General features: G+C 43.0%; 1 protein-coding gene across 1 annotated transcript in view; it reads right to left on the bottom strand.

Moving 5' to 3' along the window:
* The window catches only part of PDCD11 (programmed cell death 11), a 46119-nt gene that overhangs the window by 1318 nt on the left and 22375 nt on the right, over positions 1–22426 (bottom strand). Inside the window, exons 17-35 of the mRNA XM_083149262.1 lie at positions 21871–22090; positions 21217–21372; positions 19872–19987; positions 19032–19516; positions 16475–16537; positions 15646–15733; positions 14693–14782; positions 14506–14608; positions 13543–13720; positions 13388–13441; positions 6737–6859; positions 4885–5007; positions 4642–4795; positions 3167–3280; positions 2519–2671; positions 2011–2237; positions 1737–1905; positions 1474–1627; positions 841–1006 (exon numbers count right to left, since the gene is read on the bottom strand). Of these exons, the coding sequence (XP_083005388.1) occupies positions 841–1006; positions 1474–1627; positions 1737–1905; positions 2011–2237; positions 2519–2671; positions 3167–3280; positions 4642–4795; positions 4885–5007; positions 6737–6859; positions 13388–13441; positions 13543–13720; positions 14506–14608; positions 14693–14782; positions 15646–15733; positions 16475–16537; positions 19032–19516; positions 19872–19987; positions 21217–21372; positions 21871–22090 (2936 nt within the window). The remainder of the gene's footprint in view (positions 1–840; positions 1007–1473; positions 1628–1736; positions 1906–2010; positions 2238–2518; positions 2672–3166; positions 3281–4641; positions 4796–4884; positions 5008–6736; positions 6860–13387; positions 13442–13542; positions 13721–14505; positions 14609–14692; positions 14783–15645; positions 15734–16474; positions 16538–19031; positions 19517–19871; positions 19988–21216; positions 21373–21870; positions 22091–22426) is intronic.

Here is a 22426-nt window from a genome sequence, read left to right as displayed (position 1 = left end):
GGTGGTTGGGATACCAGTGGCCTGAAGACGGCAGGGTCCAGCTGTTTCAGAAACCGGACAGGGGCTGGGTAATTATAGTAATATCCTCTCCCCCTACCTGATGCCTGTATGTACCCCTCCTCCCTGCAGCCTAAACCAATCCCTTCTGCCCTTATTGCCTAAACCCCCTTTTTTAAGTGCTTAACCCTAAAATGTGCCCATACACTTGTGTGGTGTGTGTGTGTGTGTCAGTTGGGAGTCCTTGCTTCCACTTGCTGGGCAGCGGTGACTAGACGCAGTATGTATTCCCGGCACGCATAGGGGCAGCAGAGATCAAACAGGGGTGTGGCCTCGCATGAGTGATGCAATTTGTAGTTCCCGCCCCCAAATTTCAGGGCACTGCGCACAAAGATCCCGCTTCCGCTTCATAGAAAGTTGGGAGGTATGGATATATCTTATGTAATCCTGCCACCCAAGAGGCCAGTTGGCGGAGTATTATATCGTATACAAAGGAGAGGAATGTGATACTTTGCAGTAATGTACGGCCACCCATCTATGACCTGGTCAAACATTGCTGAACATAAAAAAGGTGCCTGCGCCATTTAGATGCTGCTGCAAAACAAACACAAAACCAACTGGGCATACCCCAAAAAATAAAATGGGGGCGCTGCAAGATACAAAGTAACAATGCCAGCTTCTAGTTGTTTCAGCAGCGGCCCCGACTTGATAAGACATCATTCAGCACTTGGAATGCAATTGGCATGGATGGCAGAATATTTAGTGAGGAGTAAAGCTCTGAATAATTGATCATCCTCCCAACAATCACTAAACCGGACACCGTGTCAGAATAATGTCACTTACCGCACTTCCTTCTGGCTGCCATGTTTCACCATCATGTCGATGTAAACAGACCAGACGTCGGTGCGCTTAGGGTAGCTGCTCAGCGTGCTCTCAAACAAGGCCTTGGCTCGCGCCGCATCTCCCATGTGGAACTCCAGCTGGGCAAACTTTGAAATTACATCAACATCTGAAAAGACAGTTAAAGTACACTGTAGTATAGGAAGCAAACTGCACATCCTTGTACCACAACTACCATTATGCATCCGTAAATGAAGTCACGTCAGTCTATTTGATATTACCGATGGAGCCGCACTCAGAGCGGCTCCTGGCATGATGATCTTCAGCTGCCTCGCTAGAACCACAGCAGGTAAAACACCAGCGGATTAATACGATGGATCCGTGGCGGGTTTTAAAGAAAAATGCAATATTATTGATGATCTTTTTAAGGGTTTAAAAAAGATAAATGCAGTATTATAGATGTTCTTCGGCCGCCAGCCGATCCATCGGATTAATACGATGGATCCGTAACGGGTTTTAAAGAAAACGTAGACTAAAATATTCAGATCGTAATTATACAAGGAATGTGATAGGAGCATTTCCGCAAAACAGAAAAACTCCTTGCTGTGGGAGTGTCCCCTGGGATTTACTACTCACGTTCTTTATCCGGAAGACTTCTAAGGGCTCGTTGAAGTAATTTGTGTGTGGCCTCAGACTGGCCTTGTTTCATAAGGAATGAGGCGTATTTCCACCATACAGACTTCTCCTGCCGGAAACGTTTCACCACCGTGTTGAATAAAGTATCAGCCTCCTGGATAAAATAAATAATAATCATACTATAAAGGACCTAAAACATTCCTAGCACATAGAAATAATACCACAGCACATAATAGGTAGTGTAATTGTTTGTATTTTGTTACCTTAAACTTCTCGGACTTGATGTATATATCTGCCAAGTTCTGGAACGCTTTCAACGGATCGTTATACTGGACTGCTCGTTGGAATATCTTTTGAAGGGTCTCTTCTGTCCCAAATGTGTTTTCCATGTTCAGCATAGCAACCCATACGTTCAGCTTCTCCTGCTCCTCGCTAGAACCACAGCAGGTAAATTAGTGGATTAATACGATGGATCCGTAACGGGTTTTAAAGAAAAATGCAGTATATTTATTTCACGGCTACAGATGGTATGATTACCGGAAGTAAATGGTCTCAAGGGCTCTTTCCGCTATGGCTCGAGCTTGCTCTAGCTCTGTGGCCTGAAGATGGAAATCCATGTACTTAATCCAGTTAGTGGAGCTGTTTGGGGAGCCGAGGACTAGATGCTCAAACTCAGTCACAGACTGTGGCGGCAGATCTGGATCGGTCGCCTCTTTGGGGCCTTGCGTTTTCTTAAGGCCCTTGCTCTTTTTACTTTTCTTGGTCTGAAAGATTATAAATAGAAACGGTGTTCATTCACGCTGATAGTTTAAATCACAACAGTAATAATGCCCCTAGGGGTCGCAACCATGATTTCCTTGGGATCCACTAGGGCAGCTAAAGGGAACAGAGCACTGTAGGAGGGAGTGAGTACAATGTAGTAGAACAAATAATGCAAAACGAAGACCAGTAAAAGGATACGGACTCACCATTCCTCTACAAACATAAATCTACATCCAAGACTTAAATGCATCAGACGTATGGAGTAACAGGAGACTATGGATACCTTGGATTGCTCTTCAGCTTCATCCTCCTCACTTTCGGAACTGCTTTCCTTTTTGACAGTTAGAGAGGTTTTCAGGGTATTTAAATCCACATCCCAAGAGAACCCAGAAGACACCTGTAACCGCGAGACTGGAGGCTTGCTGCCAGCAGCGTCCTGAGGATCACAGAAAGGGACATATATGAACACCAAGTAGAAGCGAGGGACATACAACCACATTCCCATAAAGGCAACATTTGTATTTTCTCATTAAATTTCCTTTCTTAATCTATGTTAAATTGCACATTATGGACAACAATGGAAAGAGGATTCTAAAGCTCATGAACATCTTCTAGCGTAAATGTGATGTGACCCATCATCTTCTCCTAGATTACTTCATTGTATATCCATGGAACAAACTAATGTGAAATCCCAACTGCTCTCAACAATGGTGGCACATTGCTTATCTTAGCCCTGGACTTGGCGCATAGCTGGGCCTCCACTTAAGCAGAGTGAACGCTTCTGCTGATCCCATAAGGATCCCATAAGGAAAGAAGAAGTTGGTGGTAGCGTTAGGGGGGATGTCTGAAGATCAGGTTCTGCTGGGACTGTAAGGAAAATGATGGAAAGCATAGGAAAGAAAAATGGGTCCTTTCTTTAGGACTTACTGACCTTTTTATTACTTTCTTCATTATATTTGGTTTTATCTTCTGGACCTTGAACCTCAACTCCGCTGTCTTCATCGTCCTTAGGCTCCTGAGATTTCTTCATTTTCTTTTTAGTATTCTAAAAGTCATACAAAATACAATGCAAAGAGCAGTAAAAAAAACAGTACCACAGCCACCTATGAAAGCGCTAGAGTTTTAGGATCACGGAGGTCATTCCCAGAACAGTGCTGTCACCCTGTATGACTGTTGCATGTTAGAATAATCGCTATAAATTAACACACAATCCCAACTTGGGTATACACCTTATTATACTGTATGTCCTTGTTTCCTATAGGAAATATTTCTTGGACAGATGTGTCCTCATACGCCTAGTGTCTTTTCACTGCTCTGCCACAGGTATAGAAGTCCACCGTTTCCTTTGTTGCGTGGAATCCACATATCGAGGTACAAGTAGTGCAAGACTCATTGGTTAGTGTACACTAATGTGGTTATGTCTATTCAATGTAAAATAAAATGCTACTTTTAAAAAGCAAAGTGTGTGAAGCAAATGTGTATGAGGACACACCAGTACTGTAGGACACACAGGAATATTCTGAAGCAGCAATGAGGGTTGTTCTTTAATTTCATTTAAACCCAACTATGATACATCAGTGCTAATCTATTCATGGGTCTGGACCATGCACAGCCTGTCCCAGCACAGCTGCTACGATCAATGAAAACACAGAAAATACAGGCACTGCTTCATCGCTCACTGTACTGCACGGAACCCGAGACACGCTAGAAGAACAAGGCGAGAAGGGATCACTGGGGCAATTGTCCTGCAACAAGCAGCAGCTGCAGCGTGCTTTCTTGGGGCATTCTTACATTGGGAAGCGGTCATCTATTAGAATGAACTTAGGTCTACAGTCATTAGGTCGACCCCACTAGGTCGACTGGCAGGAAGGTCGACCTGACTTAAGGTCGACATGGGCCAAGGGCGACATGACTTAAGGTCGAATTTGCATAAAGGTCGACATGAGGAAGGTCGACTGGTCATAAGGTCGACATGGGTTTTTCACTGTTTTTTGAGCCGACATGTGCCGACAGGCGATATTTCATGCCCTACCATCCACTAGGGCGTGGTGGGAGAATAAAATAGTGTGCCGAGCGCAGCGAGGCACCGTGCCCGAAGCATCGCGAGCGAAGGTCCGATTCTCATTGCCAACTGTGTCCATGTCGACTGTGTCGACATTCGGATAAAAAAAAAACCAGTGAAAAACCCATGTCGACCTTATGACCAGTCGACCTTCCTCATGTCGACCTTTATGCAAATTCGACCTTAAGTCATGTCGACCTTGGCCCATGTCGACCTTAAGTCAGGTCGACCTTCCTGCCAGTCAACCTAGTGGGGTCGACCTAATTTCATTCTGACAGATGTCCCGATTCCCTTACATTACTTAGCGCTGCCACCTGCTGGCCACAGGCATGCCATATCAGTACCTGCTGTTCACTCTCAGAATCTTTCCTCATCCTCTTCTTGGAGCCTTTGTTCTTCCTCAGATCTAAGTTAGCAGACTTTGGAATAACATCCAGTTTCCCAGTATCCTTGGTAAGGAGCGACAGGCTGACTTTGGAGCTCTGCTCTTTATTTATACTGAAGGAAAGCAGAAAACATTCATATACACTGCACACATTCAGTACTAGTACAATGGCTTCGGCACAGGAGCGCACTAAGGTACTCACGCCATGACTTTCACAGTCAGCAGCTTTCCTTTAGGGAAGAAGGTCTTGTATATTTCTTGGTCCTCCACATGGTAATCGGTGACACGATGGAATGGAACTTTGCCCACAATAGAACTTGATAACCTGCAATAAGTGGAGTTATTATAATGAACAACAAAATAAAATAATAATAATAAAAAGAAAAATAAAACCTACAGTTTCCTATAATCTGCCCTTTTGGTGAGAAATATTTTAGAACAGAGTGTGGGGGTTATTGTGGTTGATTCGTTCGGATGCGAATTTGCATCCGTGCGAGTCAACCAGAACCCGCCCTGCGAATGGCCCACCATTCGCACGGCGCATACATTCATATGGCTTGTGAATGGAGGTTTTACATATACTGTACATCCATTTGCAGGCCAGTGGGAACCTCCCACATCTTTCGATGGTCGCTGACCCTCAGTTCACTTTTTTATGCACGTACGTTCTCACGGACATGGGCGGGCAGCTGACATCTGGTGATGTCAGCTGGCCGCCCCCGCCGCCCACGTCACTGGGTGATTAGAAATGCGCACTGAGAAAACATCGGCCCCATGCGAACAAACACCCACTACCAAATGGACCAGAATAAGGTCCTGTGTGTGATGCATCAAGCCATGGGAAAAAAGTGGAGAAGTGGACCAATGGGAAGGGGGGGGGGGGGGGGGGGGGGGCGTAGCCAATAGCAACCAGCTATAAACAATCATTCTAAAGAACGTACTTGAGAAATGCAACAACAGAGCTATTTGGTTGTTATGGGCAAATTCAACTGTCCTCTACTTCACTCAATTTACTATATGATTTGTCTCCCCAAAGTCTTATCAATAGAAACAAGAAATCGGTTATTGCTGGGAGATTTTACCATGGATCGATGGTTATGGTATAGATCCTAGGTAGCCAACCCTAGTCCTCGAGAGCTACCAACAGTGCATGTTTTGCAGGTCTCCTCACAGAATCACAAGTGAGCTAATTAGCTCCAGCTGTGGATCTTTTAAAATGTGTCAGTGATTAATGAGTGTAGCTGTGCAGCAGCTAGGTTGTCTGGAAAATGTGACCTGTTGGTAGCTCTCGAGGGCTAGGGTTGGCTACCACTGTTCTAGGGCAACCACTATTGGTCGACAGGGATAAGGTTGACACCTAAAATGTCCAACATACACTGGTTTCGACATGATCGTGGTTGACACGCGTTTTTTGCGGGTTTTGTCTTCATGGACACCGTATAAGTGTACCTTGTGCCTTTGCGGCACATAAACTAACCTCTACGCCTACTCGGATTGTGTAGTAATAACAAGTTGATTTAAAAAAAAAAAAATAAAGAAAAAAGAGAAAAAAAAAAAAAAACTAGAAATCATGAAACATTTGTCAAACTTTTTCTGTGTCGACCATGTTCATGTGGACCTTCTGTCAATGTCAACCTGATGTATGTCGACCAATAGTGGTCAACCTAATCACTATCAACCTAGACACTGAGAGGATACCGTATTGATCACCCACTTTCTATAAGACTGTTCCCACATATATTTCTCTCCTATGTAACCCCTTGGTGATACTGGTTGCACAGCCGTCCCCGTCCCCCCCCGATAGCCAGAAGATAGCCAAAGTAAGTACAGATTGGCGACTGCGATACCACCACCACCCAGGGCACTGCTCGCATACCCTGGTTACGGGCCTTAGTACACAGCATATCACTAATATCCCTTCTCCCCTAAGCTTATGAAGCCTTTCCCTATGAGAAGCTGTGCAGCATTTTTTAGTCCGATTATTTATATTATTAATGCCTGTCCATCGCCCTTGGATGCCCAGTACCTACACTGGAGAAGCTAAATCTACTTACCGCACATACACTCCTCTGTCCGTAATGGAGTCAACAAAACCAGACACCAGCTGTCCTTTCTTCAGACTGTCAATGGAAGAGATTTCTCTGTCTGTCACTTCAGTGTTGGATCCAGGGTTTGTGCTGAACAGGTAGAGGATAGAGGAGGTAAGAACATTGTACCCACACATTTACTTAGCGAGCCAAAGTTCTGCACTAAAGCATGTTACATATAGTTACATAGTGGTTTCTTAGCTTATCCCTTGTTTTTATGTAGTGAATACTGATATTTTTTTTTTTGAAGACAGACTGTTTTTCTTAATTGTACCCCTAGATGTTTTTAATCAATAAATGTCTGTCAAACCTTATTTTAAATGTATTTATTGTATCTGCCGACACCACCTCACCAGGAAGAGGGTTCCATAGTTTGGTTGCCCTGACCGTGAAATTTTTTTTTCATTCTAAGGGAACAAAATCTTTTTTCTTCTAATCTAAACTCGTGCCTATGTGTCCTAGAGTCCTTCCTTATAGTAAAAAGTGCGCTGGACAGTTCCTTATATAGTCCCCTGATATATTTCTACATGTTAAGCATGTCCCCCCTGTAAACGTCTCTTCTCTAGTGTGAACAATCCAAATTTGTTCAATCTGTCCTCGTAGCTTAATTTATCCATACCCTTTATTAGTTTTGTTGCTCTTCTTTGGATTCTTTCCAGTTCTATGATGTCCTTTTTATAGTGCGGGGCCCAGAACTGTACTCCATATTCAAGATGTGGTCTAACCAGTGCTTTATACAGTGGAATAATTACTTTTGAGTCCCTAGTTTCCATTCCCCTTTTTATACATGCTAGTATTCTATTTGCCTTGTTAGTTGCTATGTGACATTGAGCACTACATCCCAGTTTGTTATCTATTTGGACTCCTAAGTCCTTTTCAAGTTCTGAATTACCCAATGCCTCCTCGCTTAGGTTATAACTAGCACACTGGTTATGTCTCCCAAGGTGCATAACCTTGCATTTAACTACATTGAACCTCATTTTCCACTTGTTTGCACAATAGTCTAGTTTAAGTTCATTTTGAAGCGTGGAGACATCCTCAGTTGATATAGTTACTCTGCTCAATTTTGTGTCATCAGCAAAGACTGAAACTTCGCTGAGTATTCCCACCCTAATATCGTTAATAAATATGTTAAACAAAATGGGCCCTTGTGGCACTCCACTTAGTACTGGTATCATATTTGATACTGCACCATTCACAGCCACTCTCTGTTCTCTATTACACAGCCAGTTCCCTAACCATCTAAAAATTCTTACCCCTAGTCCCAGGTCCTCCATTTTGTTTATCAACCTCTTGTGCGGCACTGTATCAAAGGCCTTAGCAAAATCTAAGAAGACCACGTCTACAGCATTTCTATTATCAAGATTTTTGCTGACATCCTCATAGAAGCCTAGTAAATTTGTTTGGCATGAATGATTTTTCACAAACCAATGTTGGTTGATAGTAATTGAACTATGAAGATCTAAATATTCCTGGATACCATCCCTTACAAAACCTTCAAATAATTTACCCACTATTGATGTTAAGCTCACAGGTCTGTAATTAGCTGGGTCATCCCTTTTTCCTTTTTTGAATATTGGCACTACCTCAGCTATTCTCCAGTCTTTTGGTACTTTACTGATGAAAGTGAGTTATCCAAAATGTAATACAGAGAGGTTGCTAATGCCTCCCTTAATTCCTTTATTACCCTAGGATGAATCCCATCTGGGCCTGGTGATTTGTAAGTTTTTATTTTTCTGAGCCGCAATTTTATCTCGTCTGTCGTGAAAGTAATATTAAGATCTGGCTTGCTTGATTAATTTGCGGTACTTGTAAAGTTCCACTGTCTGTTCTCCCTTCGTAAACACTGATGAGAAAAATTCGTTCAACAGTACTGCTTTACCCTTATCCTCTGTAAAGATTTTACCATCCTTATTGGTTAATGTGCCTGTGTTCCCTTTAATTCTTTGTATTTGCTGAAAGCCTCGTCATTCACGTTATCCTTATAAAATTTAAATGCTCTCAGCCTATGTAGTACTTCCCCCATACTTGAATGTGCCCCCAACTTTCTCATAACCTCCTGTACTGCTCTTATGAGACCAGGACATTAATGACTATGAAAAGGATTTCTAAATATTTCCCTTCCGTCAGTCCCCTGCAAAGGTGTCGTCCCCCCCCCCCCCACAGCAAACATCTACCCCCACCATGTGCTATTCCTGTAATGTGTACCTCCGCAGATTGCACACCCTGCCAGCGCTGACCTATGCAGTGCACCCAGGTGGTTGCCTCAGATGGTTTCTCTGCGGGCAGGATATGGGTCATGTGGATGTTTCTGTGCAGGGTTTATCATACTACTACACAAGTATTTGCTTTCCAATATCTGCATTGGGCCCTTGTATTGTTTGTCTCCTACAGTGTAACCTTTGTAGTGCGCCCACCATGGCTGCCTCATTTGGTGCACTTGTGGATGAATGCAAAATACATGGACCTGAGTATTCACTGAAATCACCCATTTTGGGTAATTTATTTTATGGGTAATCTATTCCAGCCAGGGTAATCCTACGTAGAGGGCCTAAAATGGCTGCCGTACCTGGTACCTTGTCAGGGTGGAGTACACAACCCACGGAAGTTATTATCCAAAATGCCTGCATTATGCTTACTGTGTGCTCAAGGGCTTCTATTGTCTGTGACTTGTCTGTTACTGTACTACCAACATCCTCTGTATTATGTGTATTGCGGAGGATACCAGGCTGGCCACAGCCTGGCTGACCATTGAAAGTTGACTACCGATATTTTGTCAGATTTTAAAGTAGGAAGATTTTTAAGTAGGGAGACAACAGTTACATAGCTTAAGCCTGGACTTAGCCTGGAACAACTGTGATGTAACCTCTGTCTTCTTATTCACCCCACTTGAGTTTATTTTTTCTTGTTTTTCTTTGTGAATAATTGACTAGCTATAACTCGGGGGTGCACCACTGACCGTCACATAAAAAATACACGTAATAAGGGGGATTGACCCCGGTATGTATAGTGACCAACAGTAAGAGAGTCTCCAAAAGGTCAGTTTTGACCCCAACTTTGAACGTCAATGCGAATGAATTTAAAAAAATAAATCCGCCAATTAGTGCAAACCCCCAACTCGTTTTTGTCTCTTTTTCTTATTCATCTCATTACAGGTATTTAAACTTTACATGCCATTGCCAGTATTGAGTCAGCATCATTCTGCCTTGCATACTGCATTATCATAGTGACACAGAAAGACAGAAAACAACAGCAACTCAGAAAACCAAGGGACTGCACATTGAGTGAGCTCACTTCATACTCAAAACATACTACTCCTGGCTGCTTAATCTGGCTATTCATCCATAATATCACCATTTCTACAACTGCTAAAACTTTGAATATCACTCTTTATACTTGTATTTGCACTTGTCTTTTTTGAAAATGCCCAGCTGTACCTCTAATGACTTCACCTCTCCTGCTCTTCCACTGATAGTAGGTGTCCCCCCAACATTTTATTCTTGGCTCTCTTTTTCTCTATACGTCCTCTCTGGGTGATCTTATTTGCTCACTCGACTTCCACTATCACCTCTATGCTGATAATACTGAAATCTACTGCTCCTTTCCTGATCTCTCTCGCTCTATCCTCACTCATATCTCCAACTGTCTCTCTGCCATCTACTCTTGGATGATCCAGCACTTTTTTAGACTTAAAATATCAAAGACTAAGCTGACCTCTTCCTACCCTCCTGCATAAAACCTTATGCTGACTTCTTCCCCTTCTGTGTCACCCCTGTCTGTCTAAAGGTGGCCATACACACGCAGATTTATCTTCAGATCTGGCTGGTTGGAACAAAAACATGGTTATGGATGAGAGCAAATGAATGACAGTTGACCATTTGCTTGGAAATGCTGGAAAACTGGCCAACTGTCACTCATCCATAACCATGTTTTTGTTCCAATCAGCCAGATCTGAAGATAAATCTTACTAGTGTATGGGCACCTTAACCTTCCCCTTTAGAATGTAAGCTCTCACGAGCAGGGCCCTCTCTCCTCTTGTGCCTTTCTTAGAATATATAAACCTCTGCCACCCTGATGATGGCTTCAGTGTCCTGTCCCCTGATCCAACTATCCATATTTACCATGTACTTGTCCTAAACTGTCTTGTACCGTAATTCGGTATGTGTTTTTGCTCATAACTATGCTCTGTAACGCACTGCGGAATATGTGTGCGCTATATAAAAACCTGAGCTATATAACAATAAATTGTCTATTACTGTACTACCATCATCCCCTGTATTGTGTGCATTGTCTGTTACTGTACTACCTACAGCCTCTGTATTATGTGCATTGTCTGTTACTGTACTACCTACATCCTCTGTATTATGTGCATTGTCTGTTACTGTTCTACCTACGTCCCTTGTATTATGTGAATTGTCTGTTACTGTACTACCGTCATCCCCTGTATTATGTGCAATGTCTGTTACTGTACTACCAACATCCCCTGTATTATGTGCATTGCCCGTTACTGTACTACCTACATCCTCTGTATTATGTGCATTGTCCGTTACTGTACTACCAACATCCTCTGTATTATGCGCATTGTCTGTTACTGTACTACCAACATCCCCTGTATTATGTGCATTGCCCGTTACTGTACTACCGTCATCCCCTGTATTATGTGCATTGTCTGTTACTGTACTACCAACATCCTCTGTATTATGTGCAATGTCTGTTACTGTACTACCTACATACTCTGTATTATGTGCATTGTCCGTTACTGTACTACCTACATACTCTGTATTATGTGCATTGTCTGTTACTGTACTACCAACATCCCCTGTATTATGTGCATTGCCCGTTACTGTACTACCGTCATCCTCTGTATTATGTGCATTGTCCGTTACTGTACTACCTACATCCTCTGTATTATGTGCATTGTCCGTTACTGTATTACCTACATCCTCTGTATTATGTGCATTGTCCGTTACTGTACTACCTACATACTCTGTATTATGTGCATTGTCCGTTACTGTACTACCTACATACTCTGTATTATGTGCATTGTCCGTTACTGTACTACCGTCATCCTCTGTATTATGTGCAATGTCTGTTACTGTACTACCAACATCCCCTGTATTATGTGCATTGTCCGTTACTGTACTACCTACATCCTCTGTATTATGTGCATTGTCCGTTACTGTACTACCTACATCCTCTGTATTATGTGCATTGTCTGTTACTGTACTACCTACATCCTCTGTATTATGTGCATTGTCTGTTACTGTACTACCAACATCCTCTTTATTATGCGCATTGTCTGTTACTGTACTACCATCATCCCCTGTATTATGCGCATTGTCTGTTACTGTACTACCTACATCCCCTGTATTATGTGCATTGTCTGTTACTGTACTACTGTCATCCTCTGTATTATGTGCAATGTCCGTTACTGTACTACCAACATCCCCTGTATTATGTGCATTGTCCGTTACTGTGCTACCTACATCCTTTGTATTATGTGCATTGTCCGTTACTGTACTACCAACATCCTCTGTATTATGTGCATTGTCCGTTACTGTACTACCAACATCCTCTGTATTATGTGCAATGTCTGTTACTGTACTACCAACATCCCCTGTATTATGTGCATTGTCCGTTACTGTACTACCAACATCCTCTGTATTATGTGCAATGTCTGTTACTGTACTACCAACATCCCCTGTATTATGTGCAAAGTCCGTTACTGTACTACCAACATCCCCTGTATTATGTGCATTGTCCGTTACTGTACTACCGTCATCCTCTGTATTATGTGCAATGTCTGTTACTGTACTACAAACATCCCCTGTATTATGTGCATTGTCCGTTACTGTACTACCTACATACTCTGTATTATGTGCATTGTCCGTTACTGTACTACCAACATCCTCTTTATTATGCGCATTGTCTGTTACTGTACTACCATCATCCCCTGTATTATGCGCATTGTCTGTTACTGTACTACCTACATCCCCTGTATTATGTGCATTGTCTGTTACTGTACTACTGTCATCCTCTGTATTATGTGCAATGTCCGTTACTGTACTACCAACATCCCCTGTATTATGTGCATTGTCCGTTACTGTACTACCTACATCCTTTGTATTATGTGCATTGTCCGTTACTGTACTACCAACATCCTCTGTATTATGTGCATTGTCCGTTACTGTACTACCAACATCCTCTGTATTATGTGCATTGTCCGTTACTGTACTACCAACATCCTCTGTATTATGTGAAAAGTCCGTTACTGTACTACCAACATCCCCTGTATTATGTGCATTGTCCGTTACTGTACTACCTACATCCTTTGTATTATGTGCATTGTCCGTTACTGTACTACCAACATCCTCTGTATTATGTGCATTGTCTGTTACTGTAATACCATCATCCCCTGTATTATGCGCATTGTCTGTTACTGTACTACCTACATCCTCTGTATTATGTGCATTGTTTTTGGAAAAAGTGTGCTATATAAATTAAACATACTATTGCCCTGTAGCTCCAGCAGGAGGGGATATACTGGATTATCACAATTACAGACATTTACCCTCTCTACACAGCTTCTGCTGCATTATACCAGAACACTTTGCTTACCGAGACTTCCTAAGGGAGACCTTAATTGGCGCGGTCGCAGTGAGAATGCAACATCTGGATTAGGAGAACAAAGTTACAATGAGGCAGGTTTGGATCAGCAGCTTGTAGCAAAGTCTGAACATTGTTTTCATAATAATACACTAAGAATCTCTGACCTTACAAACATTCCGTTCTTAAAGGTTTTCACAGGGGCCTGAGCGTAGCAGTCCCCTAAATCTGAGAGCCCGGCTTTCCCAGTCCTGCCGAATGGAAGTGCTATGGACAAGCCATCGGCTCGGGTCATCTTCTTTACACGGCCAAGGGTTACACAACCCTCCACCAGAGTGTGCATGTCTGCAGGGAGAAAGCAACAGTCAGTCAGTTCCATTGGAAGTATTTCTACTGCCTAAAACAATCTATAAATTCTGACAGTCCGAAAACGGAAAGTGGAATCCCGACACATCCCGGTAAGTATTATCACATTGCTTCCTAACCTTATCCTCACTTCCGCAGCTTAACCGTACCCTCCTCCCACAGCCTAACCCTAACCCCTGTACCCAGGGCCAGTGCTAGTCATTGCAGTGCCCCAGGCGGAGGGAGGGGGTGATGCGCCGCTGGGTCACTCCACAGGGGTATGGCGTGAGGGGAGACCGCCGCCGGCCAGATGGCACCATCATAGCAGAGCAGCGCTCTGGGGATGGGGGGAAATCTCACTCACCGCCTCCGGGCCGGGCCTGGTCCTCATCTGCTCCCTGGAGCCATGCCACATGAAGGGAACACCTCCTCACCACTCCCGGGGATGATGCCAGCCCTTCCATCCCCCGCTGTCAATCACCGCCCGGGAGAGTTCCTGCATAGCGCCGACGGGGATTTCTGATCAGCGCCACCACTCGCTCGACGGTGGGGTAGGGGTGTGGGCGCTGCTGCAGCTCACCTCACCTGGCTCCAGGGTGGGGTGGGGGGGTACACCTGCTCTGTCCCAAGTTCCACCCTCCAAATGCATAGAGCTGCCTAGTGGTGGCGCCGGCCCTGTCTGTACCTAACCACTGTACAGTGCCATCTTTCTGAACCCATAGCGCCCCCCCCCCGCCCCCGGTCCCCTGCGCACTACCTCCAGGGTGAGGCATTAGCATAATTACCTGTTAAGGAAAGATAGACACATTTATTGGTTTCATCCGGGTCAACCACGGTAGCAGACAGAGCCTGACCTTGCTTGAAGAATCTCTCTGGATGTTTTACCACCTGCAGATTAGATGAATGATTTGTTTGACAGAGATCCAGGTTGAAGCATTCTATGGTCTCAGACAAGAGACATGAAGTCCATACCTTTGTAGACATAGAGAGGAGCAGAAGTCTTACTCTGCCGTGTATCTCTGGAGAGATTTCCACCTCCAAGTATCGCTTCTCCTTGTTATACTGAAGACAAGGATAGGAGACTGTTATTAGATTGGTCATCAATGGAAGCTGCCACCATCATATACAGAGATAAAGCACATATATATACTGGAGAAACACAGACCTGTTAGGGTCTAGCAGTATACCTGAACTTGATTATCAAAAGGGGACAGATTTAGGCGGCAAAGAAGAAATCTTGCTGAAGAGCTCGGGATTTAGTGAGTCCATAACAGATACAGTATGCCAAACCTCATGTCAGTCCGTTGTACTCAACGTGTGAACGACGTATAACAAGTACTGGCAATAGTCACAAAGACAGATAGACCGTACATCTCTTATGATATTATAATGCGTATTACTATAGTGGGCAAAGTATAGAAAATCTATTCTCTATTGTGCACAATGCACAGCTATGTAAGTTCTGGACAGTGCGCTTAGTTACTACAACATAATTATTTATATCAGCATAAGGATTCAAAAACACCAGCCCGGTTATTGCCTGTGTCCTTGGGCCTCCTTTACCAAGATGGGAGTTCTACTGAAGATGGGATGTTGTCCACAGCAACCAATCAGAATCTACTCATTTATTAGCACCTTCTAGAAGATAACAGATGATTGGCTTGTTGCTCATAGCAACATCCCATCTTCAATACAACTCCCATCTTAGTAATGAAACCCCTTGTCTTGTGAGATTATTACATACCTTCGTGGTAATGGTGAATCTCCAGGGTTAGACACCCTGCAGAACTGTGACTGAGTAAAGTACTTTGAGGAACGCTGATCAGACAAGACGTAGGTTCCAGGAGAGAGGAACCCGTCGGGAGAAGAGATGATGGGGCTACATTATATCAGTGATGGGCCACACCAGAGAGCAATGAACATACCTTGACTACATAGCAGGTCACCTTCTCACCCGGGGAGTACATTTTTAGAGTTTTGGGTTTTGGAACCGGCTCATCGGTGTTCATAAGTCTGCAAAAAGCAAATACAACAAAAAATATATATAAGTTCCATATCTTCTAGAAGGACAGCTCATAAGCAGCGCTAACCTAGCATTTTACTGTTGCTGGTGTTCTACGGGTGATAGAAAGCGATACAATAAAGAAATGTGTGCATTATAATTATACAAAACAACCAGAAGCTGGTACATTTATCCTATAAAATTATAGCTAGATTCAGATTATTATGAGCAAGACCTTTTTTTTTTTTTTTAAAGGTTTGATAAATCTCCTGCATAGTAACAAACCATTTCTACCTATGTGGTTCACTACAATGAATTAGTGGGAACACCCAGCGTTAAGTGAACAACTCTACCCCATACTGTATGTAGACAAATAGGCCAGCCAATAACAGAGCTCCTCTCTTTCAGAGTGCATAGAACTCCCACAGCCAATAACAGAGCTCCTCTCTTTCAGAGTGCATAGAACTCCCCCAGCCAATGCAGAGCTCCGAGGAGAGCACAACTGGGTTCACAACATGGAATAAAACCAATAACCACATAGCTAAAGGTGCAGCGTCATCAAACTAGTGAGGAGAAGTGTCTAACCATTGGTCATCAAGGAGAAGCTCACATTGGGTAGCCATTACCACCAATTATATACTCTTCAAATGTTAGAATAAATTAATACATAAATATTTTGTTCCAGCACTCTACTCAATGGAAACATAATTTATTCAGAGTAGCTTATTAATAATTGTAGAGCAGTAACTCACCTGGGCAGGATGCTGAGCTCCAGAATGGACTTTGACAAATGTGGGTGAGTAATAGGCAGGAACCTGTCCGGGGATCAGACAAAGTACAATTCTAAACGTACATAAACCATACATCACACATCTTCATGCATCCCGTCCCATCAGTATATTATATGGATGGACTCGTCCTCCCCTCTACTCCCCACTGCTCCTTTTCTGTTGTTTTAGACTGGATTTGTATATTTTGTATTAGTGATTATGGTTTTTTTCCCCACCTACATGCAGGCGAATATCAGGATTTAGTTTAACCCAAGCCGGCTATTACAGCGGAGCCCTGTGCAACTCTGTATCCGCTACTTTTATGTTGACATGATAGATCTGTGAGGTACTGTATTACAGAACACTAAAATACACGTGGCAGCAATATTCCCAAGGTTATTGTTCTTAACCACTAAGAGCCCGGAGCTCTTCTCTCGATTCTGCATTTTTCAATGTTTTGGGCCCATATTGTAGTCAGTATTACATGAGCATTTTATGTTGTTGTAGGCACAGTTGAGGCTTCAATGTAAATCATGAGTAAGGCCTCAGCAATAAACCGTTATATAATGAGGAAAGGGGTGTGACTTAGTATGTATTATTTTAAACACTCTCTGGGCCAGATGTACCAAGCTAGTAAGTTCTAAAATGGAAAGAGGTAAAATTACCAAGCAATCAGCCCCCCCCCCCCTTCTATGTGCAGCCCGTCTGACCTCCACATGCAATCTGGGCCAAATTCACCTGATTTCTCATCCTGATCCACTGAAATCGCATAGTGTATCGGGGCCTTAACTTTGGGCAGATGTATTAAGCCTGGTAAAGTGATAAAGTAGGAGGTGATAACGCAGCAGCCAATCATCTCCCAACTGCCAAGTTACAGGCTGGGTATAAATGACAGATGATTGGCTGGTGCATTATCACCTTCTAATTTATCATTTCACCATGCTTAATACATCTGCCCCTTTATACTTTAATACATCTATGATATTACATTAAACGGGTTACATTTTGCCTTTTTTTAGATTTATACTATGGGCTTGGATTGGAACACCCATGTATCCCATATATTCAGTACTGTGTAATTCCTCTTTTAAAACACATTGTTAAAGCTATTCTACGATGTACTTTAGATTTCTAGATCTTGTCCGATGCAGTAAAGAACAGACTGTAAGAGAACCCTCCCCTCTCCCAGGTTACTTGAAGCCGGGTGGGTGGATCGCGCTGTTGTTTTACTATTTTTAGGTAAAAATGAGGTTCTACAATGCATTTATGGCCCCTTCTATGGAGCTCTGTGGACACACTGAACCTTTGAGCAACAAAGGCGACAGAGGTATGCATAAAGTGTATGTGTCTAATGCATAATAATAAATGTGGGATTCCAGTGAAAAATGCACCATCCACATACGAGCAAGGGCTTATTAGCCACAATGGTTTCACAGTGTATGCTGGAGCAACATCAAGACTAGAAATATTACTGACCTTTACCGATCATTTATACCCCATTCACACCAGCCTAAATTCCCGGGTTGGGTCCGGTAACAACCAGCGACTAGCGCTGGTATAAAAGGTTCCCGGGACAAATTCCTGGCAAAATTTGCTGGCATTTGCTCCCGGGCTCTTCTTGGACTACTGGCTGGTGTGAAAGGTGCAGGGACATGTCCCTCCTTCCCGTGTTGTCTCTGCTAAAGCCGATTCGCTAGCAGGGCAACTTCCTGTTGTGGTGGATGCTCACAGACACGCCCATAGGCAGCATAAAGCGTGCAGGGAGACACTGTGCATGTTCTGTGGCACCACAGACCCCAGAAGTGTGTTTTAACCCCTGAAAGTCTGCAATGTGTGATGTGTGCTTGATACCCACGCGTTAAAAAGTTGGACACTTTATACGCCTGTGCATTTAGCAGGTTAGTTTTGAACAATCGCCAATGTTTGGCTTAGACTTTGACTAAAGTTTATTATAATTTTGGCCTGTTATAAGGTCAAAATGTCTCTGTTTAGGGGTGGGGGTGGGGTGGATGTTTGATATGTGTTTAATGTGTTACCCAGATGTTGTGCTTTTGTGCCAAAGTGTTATGCTTTATATGCCTTTTCATTTGTTTTATACAAGTAAACAAAGGCTGAGACACTACAATTGTTCTGTCTCTTGATTAATAATCAATAATATTAATGTGAGCCTAAAAAAGGCCATTTTCAATGATGTACTCATAGAAATGCAGGGTCATCCTGGGTTCAGTGGGTGCCGACCCGGGTTGTCCCTGCTTCAAAAGCATGTGTGAATGGGTCCCAACCCGGGAATGTCCCTGCAATTTAATTCCCGGGTTTGTCTCTGCATTTCTGGTGTGAAAGCGGTAATATTTACCCTGCTCAATAGCAACAGTTTCCAAACCTATAATGGGGCTTCTATTATAGAACTGCTCTCGGCACCAGTTGTTTTATTGTTACGCCCGTTCCATATTTTGTTTTAGCTTCCCAAACCAGCTACGATACCAAATATCATCATAAGTATTCTGTATCACAAGCATTCCTCCTTACTCAGGCAACATACCTGTGCGTCTTAATTTCTCGCCCTCCGATTACTCGACAAGTCACAGAATCCTTAGGATGCAGCTTTGAAGTGGGAAACAGTCCCGCCGGTACGGCCTCCATTATCTGGGAAGCATGAATAATCCCGACTACTTTATCTGCAATGGAAACAGTCACGGTAGTGGGCTTGACGCTCTTCACCGTCCCAGTGACGACTTCTCCTATAGTTGGATTGCGTTTTACGATGGCGCCAGCTTTGCTTTGACTCTCTGCAGCAGATGGATTTTGCACAGCCAGCAAGAGCCCATGTTCCTCAGCCTTTGTGGTCTTTAAGGTCACAGAAATGGTCTGCCCCACACGCAACTTCTCAGAGTCAAACCGGAAAGTGTCATTGTAGTGACAAGCAAGAGGCACAGCAGCTAGCTGCGCAACAGCCTCCAAGGACACGATGGCCAGATCTTCTGCAATGTGCTGGACCACTGCAGAGGACTTTGAATCTTCCTCAAACTGAGGGGGGATAAATGGATTTTATTTCATAAGAAGAAGAAACTTATTGTTACAACAACTAAAGAAATTATTTCCTGCAATGCTGTACAGCAGGGATGGGGAACCTTTGGCCCTCCAGCTGTTGTTGAACTACACATCCCAGCATGCCCTGCAACAGTATTAGCATGGCCAAATAGCTAAACTGTAGCAGGGCATGCTGGGATGCATAGTTCAACAACAGCTTGGGGGCTGAAGGTTCCCCATCCCTGCTGTACAGCAAACTGTGGCGAGACTTCAATAATTTACCACAAAAGATCCCAGACTGCTACGGAAACCACAGCCCAACTCACATCTCATAAAGTTTGCGCACACTTACTTTTACTTTGGGTTTCTTCCGCAGAATGTCCTCCACAGACACGTAAATGTGGCACTTCACAATATCAACATACAGGACCACGGCCTTTACTTTTTGTCCTGGCACTAAGTTTTTTGCTGCAAGAAAATGCACGGCAAATGTTAACCACATTCATCGCCGGAGTTCGGCGTGGAGTATATACACACTGTATATAGTAGTGTTCATTCTAGCACCCGCTATCTTTGAAAACCCATGCAGTTCCTCTTCCCTGCCTGAGGCGTCACTGCCTGCTGTAGTGCATCCAGCACAGTGTGGTCTGTATATGAGCGCTGATATGCAAACCAGACTTGTGCTAGAAACACCACAGCAGACAGCGACACCCCAGGCAGGGAACAGGAACTGCATGGGTTTTCAAAGATAGCGGGTGCTAGAATGAACACTATATATAGTAACAGCATTTCAGTTGCAATGAGAACAATGAACAAAAAGCTGCTTGTCACATGCACCATTGTATTGATGGTATGAATCTATGAGAGGAAATTACATTTCTAAAACAGTCAAATAAAAGTTCAGTACAGTGCCCCCTCTTTATGCCAACAGTTTAATCACAAGCTACAACAAGGGCTGTTTATAACCAGAGTGACAGACAATATGATAGATATTTTTGGCCAGGGAATATATTTGGCACTAAAGCAATGATGACAGTATATAGAAACAGTGTACATAATATCAGCTTAAGTGGGTATTTCAATATGGGATTCCAACTGTTGGAACATTCCGACAGTCCGACTTCCGGGGCGTTTTCGCTTGATCCGACAGTAATGACACAGTTGGAATTTTATTTTCCGGCTGCCGAGTGTTGGAAAGTCCGCAGATTGTCGAAAAACTGTTGCGAATTCAACAATTTGCGGCCGTTTCCAAGACTTAAATACTTACTAACATGAGAAAAAATAGAATTACCATGTACCCATAAACAATACCGTGTGAAATGGGATAGGTGGAATAACTCTATTTTGGCAAATTAATTGTTGTACATGAGCTCTTACACTACACACTTCAATTAAATAATGAATAGGTGCACCTTTGTTAATGCCACTAAAAAACACTCCTCTATTATTTGAGCACACTTATTGGGAATAGTACGTACATCTATGCTATAAAGAACACAAGACACATGTATTTCAATTTATCTTCTGAACTTTTTATTTTTTTCCTTTTTATTATTACTTGTTATTATGCACAGACTATGTAAATCGCAGAGACATTTGACTTTGTCATTGTTTATGTTTTGTTTCTGTATTGTTATCTGTTGAAAACATCAATAAAAAAATTACACAATTTAAAAAAATAATATATATAGAATTACCTCCATTCTGATGAGCAGCTGCAGATATCTTCTTGCAGCCGGAGATTCCGCCCCCGTTGAACAGTACGCAGCCGTCTTTTTCTACCTCATCCACTACGAGGGTCAGCACTTTCCCTGGTAGCAATGAAAAAAGATTCTCGCAGTCCTCTGTGTTCTCTAAACAGAAAAAGAAACGGCCATTACAATTACTTGGGTTTACGTTTTAGAGCAAAATAAGTCATCATTAATAAAGATTAAACTACAGTCATCCTGAGGAACATTGATCAAGCTGGCAGTAGGACTCTACAAGTTCCGTGTCACCTGGTTATGGGCATCAGCTCCTATCAACTACCATCTGGCTAACGCTGCATATTCAGGACATTATATTGTACTGTATTTGCTATCATTTACATTTGTATAAAGGGAAAATAGAAACTAGTTAATCCAAAGGTGGCCAAAGAGAGAAACGCGATATTCAAAAGTACCAATAAAATGGCAGTTGCAAGCAATCCGTGGCAGTTCTCACAAAGGGGAATGGGGGAGATACTGTATACCTTTACCTTAAGGCCAGCACGTACTGGCAATTCGCCAGCAATTTGGGCTCTTTTCAGTGCGATTGCATCTAAAAAGTAAGCAAGCTGATCAGGAAAAGTTCAGTAAGAATAAGGGACTCACCGCCTCTGCTAATTAGACTCTTAGAGAGCCGCAATTCATTCACACACTGCCTTAGGCGGGAGAGGCTCTCAGCCGAGCGGTCATCCGGAGCGCACTCCGACAACTTTAAGGTCAGTAGGAAGCGTTTCTTTTCTTCATCGATGTTGGTTACCTTGGCAACCACTGTCTGCCCTTCCACAAAATGGTCATTGACATTCGTTACAAACCGGTCGCTGATTTCCTATTTAAGAAAAAAAAAAAGAAGTTATTTTTCCATGGCTTTCAAAAGCTAAAGAGTGTTATTCAAACCTGAGTGTTAAGGGGTGTACACACCGTGAGATTTTGGAAGGAGATTTTGACTATAGTCAAAATCTCATAGGTTAGCCAAAATCTTCCAATTTTTTTCCTGCTTAGTCAAGATTGTCTAACATAGATTGTGTAGAATAGATTGACTGTGCAGACAAGTCGCTTAGTCATAATCTCCCGTGCATCTACCCAAAATCTCCCAAAATTGCTTAGTCAAAATTCTGCAGGCTGGGTGATAATAGATAGGCTGCATATGCGAACTGCGGGACAT

Source organism: Crinia signifera, chromosome 6 (assembly GCF_055691185.1).
Source record: "Crinia signifera chromosome 6, ASM5569118v1, whole genome shotgun sequence".
Taxonomy (NCBI): domain Eukaryota; kingdom Metazoa; phylum Chordata; class Amphibia; order Anura; family Myobatrachidae; genus Crinia; species Crinia signifera.
The sequence above is the reverse complement of the archived record's forward strand: the minus strand, read 5'-3'. Positions and strand labels throughout refer to the sequence as shown.